At 44.6% G+C, this 18,155-nt stretch overlaps 1 protein-coding gene across 4 annotated transcripts in view; it reads right to left on the bottom strand.

Moving 5' to 3' along the window:
* Nucleotides 1-4,849: 4,849 nt before the first annotated feature.
* Nucleotides 4,850-18,155, bottom strand: part of LDB3 (LIM domain binding 3) — a 69,189-nt gene continuing 55,883 nt past the window's right edge. For all 4 annotated transcript variants that reach the window (XM_009214455.4, XM_009214457.4, XM_009214456.4 and 1 more), the window contains 2 exons: nucleotides 15,050-15,165; nucleotides 4,850-8,035 (listed from right to left, as the gene is read on the bottom strand). In XM_009214455.4, coding sequence (XP_009212719.2) covers nucleotides 7,946-8,035; nucleotides 15,050-15,165 — 206 coding nt within the window. In that variant the 3' untranslated portion in view covers nucleotides 4,850-7,945. The remainder of the gene's footprint in view (nucleotides 8,036-15,049; nucleotides 15,166-18,155) is intronic.

Raw genomic sequence — 18,155 nt, 5'->3', positions numbered from 1 at the left:
GGGTTTCACCATGTTGGCCAGGCTAATCTTGAACTCCCGACCTCAGGTGATCTGCCCTCCTCAGCCTCACAAAGTGCAGGGGTTACAGGCGTGAGCCACCGCGCCCAGCCTGAATGATTATTTCTTTGTAAACAGACAATTTTTAAATAACGTGAAAATACAGGAGTGTTTTAGAAATACCAAGGAGGGAACACTGGCCCGCTGTGGCCAGGACGATGGTGTATCACGAGAAGGTAGCACTTGTGGTTGAGAAGTGAGGCTGGAGAGACACAGCGGACTGGCATACGGGACTTGTAAATGCAGGTTAGTTTGGGCCCTGTTGAGGGATAATGAGAAGACATTTATAAGTTGTGCAGGACCATTTACTTATTTTTTGGAGAGATTTATTTTTGGAGAGATCCTGAATGGGAACGGAATCGGGGTGGATAGGGAGCAACATGGAGACAAGGAGATCAGTTGGGAGATCAGTTAGGAAGCTGCTGAGATGATGCAGAAGAGAGATGTTTTTTTAAAGGCGGGAGTCCTGAGGATGAGAGGAGAAAACAGAGTCAAGACAGGTTCAGGAAGTACATGGGCAGCCTGTGGTAATTATTGGTTGTCAGAGCAATATGGGAGAAGACATTAGGATGCTCCCAGATATTTAGTTTCAATGATTGGGTGGTGCCTACAATTCACTGAAAGAAAGAATACAAGAGGAGAAGCAGGTTGGCTAGGAGGATGGAGAACTAAGTCAGTGGCAGCCCTGGAATTCCTCTATGGAAGGCATTCAGTCAGAAAGTATGCGGGATTTGTCTTGAAAGTATAGTTCCAATTATAAGCATTCTGCATTTATTTAGCATGCATGCTCAGATAGGATAGCATGGATGGCAGATTATTTGAAGGCCTTCTCAATAGAAGTTTAATCACCTTGTTTAACCAGACAAGGATATATGAATAACATAAATGTTTTGCATTCAAAGAGAATTTACCAGGCAAATAATAAACTGAAGACCTCATCTCGCATTACATTTTCATAAAGGTTTGTTTGCTTAGCTACTTGGTGGTCAAATATTTCAGTTTATTTCTGTTCTACTCTCAATGGCTTCATTTCTAGAAAAGTTGCTATATTTCCTTTTATATCATTTGTTTTCAAATAAGTTCAGGGTAAAATCCTCTCATAGCATTTTTTTTTTCTTTTTAATAATGAAGACCCTTCTGAGGGTACTATGTTTAACAAAATCAAACTCATTCTTTTTCGAGGTAATCTGTTTCTAGGAATTACTGAAAAGTAAAAGGAAGTTCTCCATAACATGTTTGATTTTTAGCACCTGAATCAGACCTTGAAAGAGCTGTGCAATTACAAATAGAAGCCACATCTTATTGTTTTGATACTTCTTGAAGCTATAGCATGGATAACAGAATGTCACATCATGAATTCGGCACTGGACGTTATATTAGTTGAGATTCTTTTGGTTGCAAGTGACAGAAACCCAATTTAAACAAGGTCAAGAATAAAGGGAAGGCCAGGTGTGGTGGCTCATGCCTGTAATCCCAGCACTTTGGGAAGCTGAGGTGGGTGGATCACTTGAGGTCAGGAGTTCAAGATTAGCCTGGCCAACATCGTGAAACCCCGTCCCTACTAAAAATACAAAAATAAGCTAGGTGTGGTGGTGCATGGCTGTAATCCCAGCTACTTGGGAGGCTGAGGCAGGAGTATTGCTTGAACTCAGGAGGTGGAGGAGGTTGCACTGAGCCGAGATGGCGCCATTGTACTCCAGCCTGGGCGACAGAGTGAGACTCTGTCTCAAAAATGAAAAAAAAAAAAAAAAAAAAAAGAATAAAGGGGAAATCGAGCAAACCAAGGAAAAGGTAAGTGTGGAGCTTTGGGAATGACAAGATCCAGGAGCCATCACACTGGCAGAACACTCCAACTCTCTCATTTCAATTCTTTGCTTCCCAGTGCCTGTTGGCTTCATTCTCTCCTAGAGTAAACAGACTTTCTTCACACGAGAGGGAACAGAGGGCCTGTTGGACTCATTCTTCCAGCTCAACCACAAGTAAGAGAAGAGAGTCTCTCTCCAAGATCTGGTTTTAACAGTGTCAGGGAAGAAGAATTCTGATTGCTCTGGCTTGGTTCACAAACCCACTTGTTGAACCAATCACTGCACCTAAAGGGGCAGGGTCTGTATCAGAAGAAAGGATAGAAGCACACACAGATGGCCGTTCATCCAACCTGTGAAGCAGGTGGGCTTGGGTGGCTGTGGGACATCCACGTGAGGCAGTGAGGCAAAATCTGGACACATGAGCCTGAGGCTCAGAGGACAGCACTGAACTGAAGACATTCTGTCTGATGGCCCAGAAAGTTGCTGATTGCCTTGACAAAGTTAATGGCAGGATTTATTCCACAAGCTCAGTAGATAGATTAACCCATGATCTTTATTCTCAGATAACCCTTCATATGTGTGTTAATAGAGGCTTAACTAGAATCAGATAGTGAAGTTCATAGTTATAAAATAAATTGTTTTTACAAGAAAGTAGGCCAGGCACAGTGGCTTATGCCTATAATCCCAGCACTTTGGGAGGCCGAGGTAGGCAGATCATTTGAGGTCAGGAGTTTGAGACCAGCCTGGCCAACATGGCGAAATCCTGTCTTTACTAAAAATACAAAAAGTAGCCGGGCATGGTGATGCACACCTGTAATTCCAAATACTCAGGAGGCTGAGGCACGAGAATCACTTGAACTCGGAAGGCGGAAGTTGCAGTGAGCTAAGATTGCACCACTGCACTCTAGCCTGGGTGACAGAGTAAGACTCTGTTTCAAAAAAAACTTTTTTAATAAAATAATTAAAAATAAATAACTTTTTTCTAAAAAAAAGAATATCGGCTGGGTGCAGTGGCTCACTCCTGTAATCCCAGCACTCTGAGAGGCCAAGGCAGGTAGGTTACTTGAGGTCAGGAGTCAAGACCAGCATGGCCAACATGGTGAAACCTGTCTCTGCTAAAAATAAAAAAAATTAGCTGGTGTGGTGGCAGGCACCTGTAGTCCCAGCTACTCAGGAGGTTGAGGCAGAAGAATCGCTTGAATGTGGGAGGTGGAGGTTGCAGTGAGCCAAGATTGCACCACTGCACTCCAGCCTGGAAGACAGAGTAAGACTTTGTCTCACAAAAAAAAAAAAAAAAAGTCAAAAAAAAAAAGTAAACTCCATGACAGCCGAAGTTTTTGTCTGCTGTACTCACTGTCATGTTGTCAGTGTCCAAAGCAGTGCCTGTTCGTGTCACTAGTAGATGCTCAATAAATATTTGTTGAAAGAATGAATGAATGAGCAAATAAACAAACAATATTTATTCTGTCCACAAATCCTTAGGAGGGCAGAAATTACATACAAGTTAATTATACCAAATTCTGATTTTTGGTTCATATTTCTGGGCTGTTAGTAATTTTTTTTTTTTTTTTTTTTGAGACAAAGTCTTGCTCTGTCACTCAGGCTGGAGTGCAGTGGTGTGATCTCAGCTCACTGCAACCTCTGCCTCCTGTGTTCAAGCAATTCTCCTGCCTCAGCCTCCCAAGTAGCTGGGATTACAGGTGTCTGCCACCATGCCCAGCTATTCTTTTTGTATTTTTAGTAAAGACTGGGTTTCACCATGTTGGCCAGGCTGGTCTCGAACTCCTGACCACAGGTGATCCACCCACCTTGGTCTCCTAAAGTGCTGAGATTACAGGCATGAGCCACTGTGCCTAGCCACTATTTGTATATTATTCATTCTTGCTGCTGGTTTTTCCAGTGGATTTTTCCTGTATGGGTAAGGGGAAAGAGTTAAGAAAATGGAGCAGGAATGAGGGCTTTGGGTCCCCACTCTATTGGTGATAATAACAACTGACATTTGTATTGCAATTTTCTTCCAAAAGTTACTACATTTGCTTCTCAAAATATCCCTGTGAAGCAGATGCCATTACCCTCATTTTTAGATAGATAAACAAGCTTAGAGAGACTCTCCCAATACCACTCAAGTGGTATTAAGTCAGCCTCCATCTAAACCCTAGTCTTATCATGCCAAAGTCCATGTTTATTCCATGGCACCTGGCTGCCTCCCTTGCTGGTTGTGTAGGCTGAGAAAGCCACTTCCCCTTTCTGGGCCTCAGTTCCTGCATCTGGAAAAATGCCTAGGTGATCTCCTCGATTCCTTTAAATTCTATGAGTCTAGCAGCCTTTTCTTCTCCACCATCTATTTTTAAAATTGTTAGAGCTTTAAGAAGTACTAAAATGATGAGACGTGATTTCTGTTTGTAATTGCACAGCTCTTTCAAAGTCTGATTCAGGTGCTAAAAATCAAATACGGCATGTACAACTTCCCTTTACTTTTCAGTAATTCCTAGAAACAGATTACCTTGAAAAAGAATGAGTTTGATTTTGTTAAACATAGTACCCTCAGACAAGTCTTCATTATTAAAAAGAAAAAAAAATTCTATAAGAGGATTTTACTCTGAACTTATTTGAAAACAAATGATGTAAGAGGAAATATGGCAACTTTTCTAGAAATGAAGCCATTTAGAGTAGAATAGAAATAAATTAATTGGAAATATTTGACCACCAAGTAGCTAAGCAAACAAACCTTTATGAAAATATAATGTGAGACGAGGTCTTCAGTTTATTATTTGCCTGGTAATTCCCTTTGTATGCAGAACATTCATGTTATTCACGTATCCTTGTCGGTTTAAACACGGTGATTACACTGCTATTGAGCATCAGGGCAAGTAAGTTGTGTTTCTTCCCACAGAATGTTTTGTTTTGTCTCCAACTTCTATTTGTGGCCATATAGAAGTAAGCTACTTCTGATGTGACGTGAAAAACTTTACACAGAAAAATCTGTATTTGCACATCCTTTTGGGGGGCTTTTATTTTTGCTAAAAAGTAGAATTCACACAGGAGAAAAAAAAAACATGCAAAATATTTTTGTGCACACTTTTAACAGGCTACATTCCACTTCTGAAATCTTACCCAAAACAAAACAAAAAGTCCCAAAGCCAGAATACTGAGTTAAAAAGTTAACATTATAAAAGCTAGGTTCCTAACACAAACACTGCAGCTATAAGCTGCAGATATGTCACTCCATTGCAAAAAGTTGTGTTTATCTTTTTTTTTTTTTTTTTTTTTGAGACGCAGTTTCACTCTTGTTGCCCAGGCTGTAGTGCAATGGCATGATCTCGGCTCACTGCAACCTCCACCTCCAGGATTCAGGAGATTCTCCTGCCTCAGCCTCCCAAGTAGCTGGGACTACAGGCACCCGCCACCACACCCGGCTAATTTTGTGTATCTTTAGTAGAGATGGGGTTTCACCATATTGGCCAGGCTGGTTTCAAACTCCTGACCTCAGGTGATCCACCTGCCTCAGCCTCCCAAAGTGCTGGGATAACAGGCGTGAGCCACGGCACCTGGCCTATAAATGTTAAATTAATGTCAACAATGAGGAGACAAGAACTGTAGCTCCAAAGTGTGCTCCCCACCATGGATTGTGAAAAATTTTGTTTGGTGTTGTAGGACATCCACAATGTAAACTTGAGCTAGACACAGCCTTATTCCTGACACTACACCAGACTCACAGACACTGAGTGAACCACACTCAAAACTACCTTCTTTTCCTGCTACATTTTAAGTGTTGTTTTTTTTTTCTTTTTTTTCTTTTTTTTTTAAATTTTTTGCTAGTTTTGTTTTTTTTGGCAAATAAGAGTCCCTCAGAATCTATACTTGCTCTGAAATGTAGAAAAATTGATTCAATAAAGGACTGTGGTAAAACCATCCTTTGAGATATTTCACTTTTCTTCTTAATGATCATATACTTTTTAATGATCGTGTGTGTGTGTGTGTGTGCGTGTGTGTGTAAAACCTTTAAAAAGAGATTTTGGAAACTGAATTCTAGGGAACGTTTTTTTTCTTTCTTTCTTTCCTGAAGACCAGTCCCTGACAATTGAATAGACAGTTTTCAGAGAAAACGACTTAGGGCCTGTCAGTACAGTCAGCAACCTCCTTGTCCCGGCCTATTTGAACTTTCCAAAAATAACAGAATGCTCCAAGGTATTTGTCTGCAACTCCTGACAAATCTCCAGGCAGTCCCAGCAGATTTTACTCTGCCTGCTGCTTTGTATTCACCTTCTCCCAGATCCAAAGGTAGGAAGGGCCCTGTGGCAGGAGCACATCCATGTCCCTCCCTGGTGCTCCCTGGGGGAGATTGGTGGCTTCCTGCTTGGAAAAAAATAGGGGCTTCCTGCAGCTAGGGACACAGCTAGCTGCTTCCTTCTCCCTAATGGAGAGGAGACACTCAGGTAAGATGGCAGTCCCCTGGAAGTCTCAGTCCTTAGAAGAAAAGAGTTCTAATACATTCCCATAAAATATTTCAAACGTGCAAAGAGAAAAATCCAAAACAGGAGTAAGAGCAGAATAGAGTGAGTTGGAAGACAGCCTAAATAGCGTGCTCAAGTGAGAAACATTCATGCAAACTGCCTGCATCAATGCCATGTTTTCGATGAGCATATTATCAGGGCTTCCTAAAGACGAAAGTGACTACACTATTTCCAACCACAGAATCTAAACTGCCTTATTTATCACCAAACAGCTTTAAGATGCTTACCTAACTCAAACTATCACTAGTATCATAAAGTAGTTTGAAGGCCCCTCTACTTCAATAAATACTTAAATAATAGCTAGATCAACTCAGCCCATACATTTTCAAAATATTGGCCAAAACAGCAAATGCATATATATCAGTGCATCTGTTCCTTCCAGCAGCTAACACAGTTGTACAAACTCAGTGTGCTGCATTTTAAGGAACATTTGAAATGGATGGTGCAGACCTGAAGGTGGGAGGTCCTGCCTCCTCTTGTGTTCTTACTGAGGGTGGCAGAAAGTAAGTTTTCTCTTCCCCACCCAGAGTTTGGGCATGTGAGCCTATTCTGCCATCCTGTTTCAGACACTGTCTCTCTGTCTCTCTTCTTTTCCACAGGCCACCAAGCCTATTTGAGATGGAGGGTACTGGGGGAGACATTGTAAGTGAGCAGTCACAGGTTGGGGTGAAATTCATGCACACGACTGGACACTCATACTAACGAACCCTTAAAGCTAAACAAAGGCCAAAGACAACCCAGAGCCTTTAAAAAATCTCTCACACACCACAGAGCAAAACTGGAAAAACCCAATTCTACTTTCCCATCACAATTCAAAAAGGAGCTAAGCCTTCTGGGGACATTGGATGTTTCAGACTGAGAGAGGGTGGCTGACAGGGCCATCTTTTCTCAGCTGTCTGCAACCTGAGCCAGAGCCCTTCCTGGAGCCCTGGCAATTGCCCAGTGGCTCCCAGAAGACATCTCTCTGGACGTCCGGGCTCCCATTAGAATGTTTCAAGTTTGTTCAAGGTCTGAAGTCTGATGCGCAGAGGTAGCTCCATGACGCTAGTAATGGAATAACACTTCCTTTTTTGGTGAGGAAAGCCCAATGGGTCTTAGCTAACAAGCTCTCAGCTATGACTCTAAAAATACCCTGCAGCGAGTGCTGTTTGGCACTTCAATTTGTTTGCCAGGGGAGCGCTTAAGAACTCCACAGAATGCTTCAGATTCTCCACAGCTGCTCTGAGCTCTGTCCTCCTCTGGTGACCGCAGGAAGTGTATCGCTTTGGGAAAGCTGCTTGTTGCTTTTCACTTTTGAGTTCTTGGAATTCTGCTCTAAATGTCTAAAGCACAATTCCAGTCTTAGATTAATAACTAGCTTGGTTTTGAGTCTTCATTTGGCTCCTAGTCTGAACTATGCAAATACACGATTTGTGTACAGAAGAAAAAACCTAAAATTATACTTCCAAAGGGCTCAGTTGCTTCCTCTCTCTCCCTGTTCCCCTCAGAAGAAACATCAGCCTCCCGAATCCTTTGTTGCCAGCAGCAGGAGCAGCTCTGGGCCTCATCAGCACAGGCGGCCTCAGTCGCCTACAAGTTGATGGTGTGTGCGTGCTTCTTGCACAGGGGTCTGTCCTTCTTGGAGTAGAACGGCTGCCCCTCCAGATTCACATGGCAGACCTGGAACAGAGAACAGACGTGCGTGAGACCCATGTGGCGGGGGACATGAGCAGATTTCAATCGCTCTTTTAAGAAAAAGCCCTGGCCAGGTGCGGTGGCTCAGTCCTGTAATCCCAGCACTTTGGGAGGCCAAGGAGGGCAGATCACTTGAGGTCAGGAGTCTGAGACCAGCCTGGCCAACATGGCGAAACTCCATCTCTACTAAATACAAAATATAAAAATTAGCCAGGGGCACGTTGGCATGCGCCTGTAATCCCAGCTACTCGGGAAGGTTGAGGCAGAAGAATCTCTTGAACCTGGGAGAGAGAGGTTGCAGTGAGCTGTGATTGTGCCACTGCACTCCAGCCTGGGCAACAGAGTAAGACTCTGTCTAAAACAAAGAAAGAAAGAAAGAAAGAAAAAGCCTTGCCCCATGCATTGCAGAGAAAAGGCAACAGCCTATTTCTCCCATTATGAATTCTTAACGACAGAAGCAGAGTACATGAGTTGGACTATGTAAAAACTAAGATTCCTGAAGAACACAGAATAAAATCAAATGAAATTAATTAAATTTAATGGAATAGAGAAAATACACACTATGAAGCTGACCAATTCATGCTATCCAAAATGTATAAAGAGTCAATGCAAGTTCACAAGTCAATATACCACAGAGAGGATTCACATCTAAAGAAAATAGTAAACTAACAAACACATCAGAGAAGATTGTACTCACTAATAATTAAAGAAAAAGCAAATTAAAACTGCCCTGATGCCAGGCGCAGTAGCTCATGCCTATAATCCCTATGCTTTGGGAGGCTGAGGCAGGAGGATTTTTTGAGGCCAGGTGTTTGAGACCAGCCTGGGCAACATAGTGAGCCTCTGTCTCTACCAAAAAAAAAAAAAAGAAGATTAGTTAAAAAAAAATTATAAGAAAAACTGCCCTGAGATACCACTAGACACCTATTAATCTAGCAAGACAAATAAAACAAGAAAACCTCAATGGCTTGTCACCTTTAACCTAACATGCCTCTAGCCAAAAAGCTTAAAAAAAAAACCACAAAGTATTCAATCAAAAATCAGCAATGCCAAAAAGGAACAAGGCCTACTGGTGGACTGCTGGAGACACACGAGTGAGCTCAGTGTTCCATAGGGAATCTGGCCATGTTGAACAAGAACCACTGAGATGTGCCTACCCTATAACCCAGTAATGCCATGCTAGAGAATTTATCCTGCAGAACCAACTCTGCAGAATAAGAAAGCAACCTGTGCTCAACTCGAAACTGAAAACTACTAAAATTTCTCTCAATAGGGAGATGATTCAGTAAATTTTCAAGGTGTATTTTTCCAATGGAATGCCACCATTTAAAAAGATAGATATGGGCCAGGCACGGTGGCTCATGCCTGTAATCCCAGCACTTTGGGAGGCCAAGGCAGGAGGACCACAAGATCAGGAGTTTGAGATCAGCATGACCAACATGGTGAAACCTCATCTCTACTAAAAATACAAAATTAGCCGGGTGTGGTGGTGCGTGCCGGTAATCCCAGCTACTCAGGAGGCTGAGGCAGGAGAATCGCTTGAACCCGGGAGTCCGAGGTTGCAGTGAGCCAAGATTGCACCACTGTACCCCAGTCTGGACGACAGAGTGAGACGCTGTCTCAAAAAAAAAAAAAAAAAAAAAAAAAGATATGGAAAAGTATGCAGAGAAATATACAAAAAACAAAAGAGATGAAATTCTTTTTTGTTTTCTTTTTTTTTTTTTTTTTTGAGATGGAGTCTTACTCTGTCACCCAGGCTGGAGTGCAATGGTGTGATCTCGGCTCACTGCAACCTCCACCTCCCAGGTTCAAGCAATTCTCCTGCTTCAGCCTCCGTAGTAGCTGGGATTACAGGCACCCACCACCACATCCAGCCTTTTTTTTTTTTTTGGTAGTTTAATAGAGACAGGGTTTCACCATGTTGGCCAGGCTGGTCTCGAGCTCCTGACCTCAAGCAATCCACCTGCCTCGGCCTCCCAAAGTGCTGGGATTACAGGCATAAGCCACCGTGCCCAGCCCAAGAGATGAAATTCTATATCCCCATGATGACAACATAGAGTATAGTCTGAGGAAGAGAACTAATATTTGTGGGGGCTACCATGGACCAAGCAGGATGCCAAACACTATATACAGCAGCTCATTTAATTCTCATGAAAACCTTACAAGGTAGGTATGCCTTTCTCCCACTTCACAAATGAAAAAACTGGAGCTCAGAGGGCGCCTATGTCTTTCTTAAGTCGCAGACCTAGTAAGTTGTAGGGCTGGGAATCTCTGTCCAGGTCTATAAGACTCCAGTTCTATGCTAATTTTTCCCCTACCCCATAACAGAAAGGGGCTGTGTTTATTTGAAATTGTTCTGGGTTCATGGGTTTGTACGGAGGTAGCCCTCTGAGTTTGTCAGACTACTAGTATGTAAGCTAGGCCCTGGGTTGGCAATATGCCAGTATGTCAGAGTCTGCCAGGAAGTCACATTGGCTGGCATGGGTCCCAGCCTAGGAGAGGGCAGTGAAGATCCCTGCTGGGGGGCAGAATTGGGAGCCATCTCCAGGACACTGACATCAGGAGGAGTGCAGGTGGAGTCCCCACATACAGGTATCCCCCAAGGAAACAGAAATCACCCTCCAGAGTTGAGCTTGGGGCAATGTGCATGTATCCAGTCCAAGAGAGTTGGAAAGGAAAAGGGCACCACGCTGGCCCCATGTGCAAGGCTCTGATGGTCCAGTTGGGGACATTATACCTAGGATCACACAGGGCTTCCAGTGGGCCCTGGGAGCCAATGAGCTGCAAAAGTGTTTGAAAACATCCCAGGTGGATGCAGTGATGCTGAGTATAACCAGGCTTGTGTGGAGGCCTCAAGCTGCTGGTGGCAATTTAAAGACTAATGCAAAAAGATGGACACCCAAGATCTAACTGGTGAGAATGGGCTTTAAGGAAGACAGAAAGGCAGCTCTGGAGTGAGTCAGCCTGTCAGTGACTGCAGCTGTGGCTGGGAGACCCTACCTGGTCTGGGACAATGCTGGTTGCTTGTGAGAACTTCGGGATGAGTCAGGCTGGGGAGAGAAGGTGTCCAGGGACTGAAGACCAACAAATGAGAAAGGGACAGAACCTCAAATATGGCTCATAGGTGAGATGGGGCTGAGGGTGGGAACCCTCACAGGGAGTTGTGCCCAGTGTCTTCTTGATGCAAGGTGCTTCATGGTGGAGGAGGCCTCCTGCCCACCCAGCATAGGGGACAACAGGGATGGTCTAACCCCCAGGCTCTGTGGCTGGGTGACATCAGGGCCTGGCTATAAAGGGGTGGTGACCATGAACAGTGCTGACCGCAGGTCCCAGCAGAGTTAGGGTAATAAACTAGGCCAGCTGCAGCAGCCCCTAGGACTGCCTACAAAAGTTATACCACTGCCCATCCGCTCCTGATACCCACGCCAGTAGGGAAGGGCAAGACTTAGAGCAAAAGAAGGATTGGTAAGACATTTTTCCTCCACTAAGGTCAGACCCGGCCGGGCATGGTGGCTCAAGCCTGTAATCCCAGCACTTTGGGAGGCCGAGACGGGCGGATCACGAGGTCAGGAGATCAAGACCATCCTGGCTAACATGGTGAAACCCTGTCTCTACTAAAAAAAAATACAAAAAACTAGCCGGGCGAGGTGGCGGCGCCTGTAGTCCCAGCTACTCGGGAGGCTGAGGCAGGAGAACGGCGTGAACCCGGGAGGCGGAGCTTGCAGTGAGCTGAGATCGTGCCACTGCACTCCAGCCTGGGCGACAGAGCGAGACTCCGTCTCAAAAAAAAAAAAAAAAAAAAAGTCAGACCCTTTCCATTGGAACTCAAGTGTCAGTGCCAGACAGAAGCTTAACTTTCACCCTGACTCACACTGCACTTCTCAGGCTCCCAGCCTTCACTTTATATGCTTTGGACTTGAGGGGTACTGTCCTGTTCTACTTTTGAATTGCTCACATCTGTTGCTTTGTTCGCCTTTCAAGATTCTAGATTCCGTCAAGGTAGAGACTTGCTCTGGGACACTCTTGTATTCCCCAAATGCCAGGAATATTTGGTACACTGAGTTAGTCTAAAAATGTGCTATCTGAGATCTCACTGGTGAGAAAACAGCACATCAGCTGGGAGAGCTACTCCAGATCTTTCTCTTACTAAGTTTTTGGAAGTTACAGGAAAATACATGCTCATCAAAAGTGATTTGGAAATATGAAGTGACAGAAAGAGGACCAAAAAAAAAAAATCCCTCATGTCCCTCAAAGTTTTCCAATCAAAAGGTTTCTTCCCAATGTTAAAACTACGTTCCAGCTGGGTGCAGTGGCTCACACCTGTAATCCCAGCACTTTGGGAGGCTGAGGTGGGTGGCTCATAAGACCAGCCTGGCCAAGATGGTGAAACCCCATCTCTACTAAAAATACAAAAATTAGTCAGGCCTGGTGGCGGGCGCCTGTAATCCCAGCTACTCAGGAGGCTGAGGCAGAGAATTGCTTGAACCTGGGAGGTGGAGGTAGCAGTGAGCTGAGATCGTGCCACTGCACTCCAGCCTGAGCGACAGAGCAAGACTCTGTCTCACAAAAAAAAAAAAAAACAACCATGTTCCACTTCACTATATGTTGACAGGGCAGTGAGTACCATGCAGGCTGGTTTGGAGGGAGACCTAACGATCTCCATGCTGATTCTCCAAAGGGCAGTGCTATGGGCCTCTCACAGGCTGGACTTCACTCTCTGGAACTTATTTGTAATATCAGCCTGAGCCACCCCAAGCTTTACGGCTTCTTCTGGTCTCTCTCTTGGACTTTTGCTGTTGTGACTCAGCTGAAATTGCGAGGCTTGCAGGAGCAGACCCACACTCACCTTTGCCACAATTCCCTCTGCATGTGACACAGACCTCTCATCAGCCCGCCCGTGGAAAACAGGCCTTCTGTGCCACTGTCTTCCTGGACCTTCCCCAGGTCTCTTGGATCCTTCCAGAAGTTGGGTAACCAGATGTGCAGGCAGTGCCTCAGGACTAGACAAGTCATGGCTTGAATGTAAGGTTCAGAGAGCCCTGTGCTGTGCCTGACACAGGGGAGCTATAACTTTGCAGGGGACAACCCCAAAGCCAGTATATTTACACCATTTGTCTCTTTTTGGAGGGGATGTATTTAAAACACCCTAAAAGATAACTAGAGAATCTGTTCAAAGAGCTGGAAAATCAGAGCGTTAAGGGGTTGAACTGCATTCCACAAAATTCACATGCCAGAAGGCAGAGTTAGGAGTGAGCCAAGATCGTGCCATTGTACCCCAGCCTGGGCAACAACAGTGAAACTCCGTCTCAAAAAAAAAAAAAAAAGCGGAGCTTGCAGTGAGTGGAGATCGCGCCACTGCACTCCAGCCTGGGTGACAGAGCAAGACTCCGTCTCAAAAAAAAAAAAAAAAAAAAAGAGGAGAACCACACAGAGACAGACACACTCAGAAGAGAATGTCATGTGAAGACACACACACAGAGGGGAGACAGCCTTGTGATAATGGAGGCAGGGATTGGAGTTACACAGCTGCAAGCCAAGAAATGCCAAGGATTGCTGGCAACCACTAGAAGCTCGGAGAGAGAGTATGGCCTCCTGTCAGCACCTTGATTTAGGACTTCTGGCCTCCTGAACTGTGAAAGCGTTCATTTCTGTTGTTTGAGCCATCAGTTTGCAGTAATTTGTCAAGGCAGCCCTAGCAAACCAACACACAGAGTGAATACAGTGCGTCCCACAGATGGCAGGGTATGGAAGCAAAGTGTAGAACCGAAAGCATATGTCCGTAAACTTGATGACTAGGGTCATCCTATGTCATAAGTCTATAAAAATTATTCAAGTAAAAACTGTACAGGTATTTCATACATTTCCAAAATTTACCTTGAGAAACTCTGGTTAAAAAAAATAGTAGGGGTGTCTTAATTTTCCCAAATCAGCCAGGCGCGGTGGCTCACACCTGTATTCCCACAACTTTGGGAGGCTGAGGCGGGTGGATCACCTGAGGTCAGGAGTTTGAGACCAGCCTGGCCAACATGGTGAAATCCCCTCTCTACTAAAAATACACAAAATTAGCCAGGCATGGTGGTGTGTGCCTGTAGTCCCAGCTACTCGGGAGGCTGAGGCAGAAGAATTGCTTGAACCCAGGAGGCAGAGGTTGCAGTGAGCCGAGATCGCTCTACTGCACTCCAGCCTGGGCAACAGGAGCAGAAACTCCATTAAAAAAAAAAAAAAAAAAAAAAAAAATCAAATCAAGATTAGTCAATAACAGATTGACATTAGGGGGCTTTCTCAGGGATGACTGTTTCCTACCTCTCCCTCAGAGTCTAAATGCCTGTAGGCACACCATCATGTGCCCACCCCAACCCAAAACCTTCAGAAGGAAAATGCCAGTCTCATACTAAAAGTGACGCAGCTGTTCAGCAGAAATAAGTAGCACACAATTAATAGTTAATCCAGGGCTTATCTCCTGGCAGCTATATATCAAGAAAGGACCACTTAGGAAAATAAAATGATACTCAGTCTTGCTTTCCAAAGGTTCTACCAAGAGAAACCCTGTCTCACCTTTTCATAGGATTAGTCAGCTCCAATCTAGTGCTTGGGGTAACAATTTGGAGGGGAAAACCCTCAAGTCACTCCATCATATCTAAAGTGACATATAACCATGGGAAGTCAACTGCCCCTCTCAAAGCCAAGCATCATCTGCTGCTCTTGCCCACTGACAACACTGCTGGTGAGACAAGCCGCTGGTTTGCCAAACCCTGGGACACTCTGTTGTCTTTAACGAAATGGAAAGTAACAAAGCCACACTGGCTTATAAATAATTATTAGGAATGAAACTTTGTTCGACTGTGATGTATCGAGGCATCATGGTGTTTGCCAGCTTTTAAAAATGATCAGGATGTCAGAAAGCTAGCATGGCAAGGGATGTAGAGGGTGGTCATCTGGTTCCCACTTCCTCCCTCCTGCCTCTTCTCAGAAAGCCAGAGCCCCAAGCTAGAGACATACTGCGCAAATGAAGCAGGTGTCATGCCAGGTGTGGCCCAGGGCTTCAATAAACTTGTCGCCGGCCTCCACGGGGAAATCGCAGCCGTGACACTTGGTGCTGAACAGATTGATGTAGTCTGAAATGAAAAGCAGAGTGAAGACCACGCACCCAGTAGGGCAGTGGGGACCCAAAGCCAAGACAACCCCCAAATCAGTGGGCAGGGGCAGGGGGTGAAATCTGATTGGTTGTTTGTAATCTCACAGATGAAATACTCAGTTACATGACTGATAGTTTTCCATTTTCCAATCATTGCACTGATGTTCAGACCCAGGCTTAGACACCATCTCATGCTAGTTTGATTTGCAAACACTTTCTGGAACTGTCATTAACATTCTGCAGGGAGATTGTCTCCTCTGCTTCTGTCACCTCTAATAGACCAAACAGATCAAGCCCCAAAGAGAAAACAATCCACGTTTCCAAACGGCTATGCTTACTTTGGAAGAATGAGGGTCCAACGTATTTAAGAGTTATGGAATGTTCTTTGCTTGGCCATTCTTCTGTCATGGGGCATTTGTGTTGACAACAAGTTTTTACTACTATAAAGACTATTTTAACTATTTTATTGGGGCATGTCCTCCTCCTCCTTCCCTATCCCCAACCAAGGAGATAATGCTATTAAGTATTATTTATATGATGCTTTGCAATTTACCAAGCATTTTCACATGGATGATGTTATTTACAAGTATCTCAATGTCAGGGACTACATCTTAGCTTTCTTTGCACTCCCAGCACAATGACTGACACACAGTCAATATCCAAAACATACATAGGGAATGAACGCATTAACCAATTAATCAGTTAATCAGTGAATGAGTCTGATCACAAAATCCCTCAGAGATTGAACTATTATTATCTTTTTGTTTTGTTTTGTGTATGAGAAAATTGAGACTCAAAGAGGTGAAGGGCCCAGCCAGCATCCCACAGCTGAGGCACAGTGGGTCAGGTTCTGTGCTCCTTCACCAGGGCAGCTGTCCTCTCTGGCCCAAAGGGGCTACAGTTCTACCACACTGGCTGTAGAACATCTCTAGATTATTCTAGAAAAGCTCCATCCCATTTACAAAGCCTTCATCCCTCCGGAGAGGTGTACGCATTCCTCCACAACTCTTCTACAGTTGGCTTCTTCTTAAGTGATTTCCTGTTCTTCTTGTGGACAGTATGTCCATTCATTGTCTTAGACCACGTCTTACTGAGTGCCAGTGTGCCATGGGGGTTACAAAATTGGACTCTGAATAAAGGAAGAGCTAAGTTCAAATCCCAACTCTACTAAGAAACATTCAAACCTGGGGTAAGTCACCTAACTTCTCAAGGTCTCAACTTACTTATCTATATAATGGGAATAATTATTGTACTGAACTCTTGGGGTTTTGAGTGGATTAAATAAGATAATGTAAGTGAAGTATTTGGCACAAGCACTCAAAAATGTTGGCTCTTATTTTGAAAGTCTTCGTAACTGAAGCAAGGAGGGAAGGCAACCATGATTTGAGTGTCATTGTGCCTCTTGTTTAATCCTCATGACATCTCTGTGAAGAGATAATATTCTCTGTTTGTTTATTTATTTATTTATTTATTTATTTATTTATTTATTTATTTATTTATTTTTGTGATGGAGTCTTGCTCTGTCACCAGGTTGGAGTGCAGTGGCATGATCTTGGCTCATTGCAACCTCCACCACCCGGGTTCAAGCAATTCTCCTGCCTCAGCCTCCCGAGTAGCTGGGAGGACAGGCATGTGCCACCACACCCAGCTAATTTTTTTCTGTATTTTTAGTAGAAACGGGGCTTCACCATTATGGCCAGGATGGTCTCGATCTCTTGACCTTGTGATCCGCCCGCCTCGGCCTACCAAAGTGCTGGGATTACAGGTGTGAGCCACCATGCCCAGCCTATTTCTTTATTTTTTGAAAGCAGACTCTCACTCTGTCACCTAGGCTGGAGTACAGTGGCACAATCTCAGCTCGCTGCAACCTCTGCCTCCCAGGTTCAAGCAATTCTCCTGCCTCAGCCTCCCAAGTAGCTGGGATTACAGGCACGTGCTACCACGCCTAGCTAATTTTTGTATTTTCAATAGAGACGGGGTTTCACCATATTGGCCAGGCTGGTCTTGAACTCCTGACCTCAAGTGATCCATCCACCTTGGCCTCCCAAAGTGCTGGGATTACAGGCATGAGCCACTGCGCCTGGCCTAGTATTCCCATTTTAAAGGGGAGGAAACTGACTGAAGAGGTTCCATCACATAAGTCATAAGGAGCAGCCCCAGTCCTGATAGACTCCAATGTTCATCCTACTTCCATGGTTTTACGCTGTCTCCAGCTACTTATCGGCCTGCCATTGAGCTTTGATCAGTTACACTTATCTCTCGCATATGTTTTCCAATATACAGCTTCCCCTTTTGTGCCTAATTGTAGCTTGTCATGCAAATGCTCTTATGTATCCCAGTCCATCAATCCTCTCTGATGGAACACTTAATTTCTTTAGTAGGCAGAAATGCATTGCCTTGCCAGAGCTAAGAAAACATCGTACGGCCGGGCACGGTGGCTCACGCCTGTAATCCCAGCACTTTGGGAGGCTGAGGCGGGCGGATCACGAGGTCAGGAGATCGAGACCATCCTGGCTAACATGGTGAAACCCCGTCTCTACTAAAAATACAAAAAATTAGCCAGGCGTGGTGGTGGGCGCCTGTAGTCCCAGCTACTCGGGAGGCTGAGGCAGGAGAATGGCGTGAACCCAGGAGGCGGAGCTTGCAGCGAGCCGAGATCCAGCCACTGCACTCCAGTCTGGGCGACAGAACAAGACTCCGTCTCAAAAAAAAAAAAAGAAAACATCATTCTGCTTCCTTTAGAAAGTTAACAGCACAGGTTGCAGTTCACTCTGTGCTCTGCAGGAACTTACTACTATGTGGTATGGGCTGACTCGTCTCCACCTGAGAACTAGTCCTTCACCCCACTTACAACTTCTTTCTTATCACTCCCAGGTGGTCTCATGGTGCCCTGGACTTTCTCTTACACCTCCATGTCTCTGTGTAAACCAGGCCCTGGGCTTAGAAAACCATCCCCACTTTCTGTACCTG

The sequence above is a fragment of the Papio anubis genome, chromosome 11 (assembly GCF_008728515.1).
Source record: "Papio anubis isolate 15944 chromosome 11, Panubis1.0, whole genome shotgun sequence".
Lineage (NCBI taxonomy): Eukaryota > Metazoa > Chordata > Mammalia > Primates > Cercopithecidae > Papio > Papio anubis.
The sequence above is the reverse complement of the archived record's forward strand: the minus strand, read 5'-3'. Positions and strand labels throughout refer to the sequence as shown.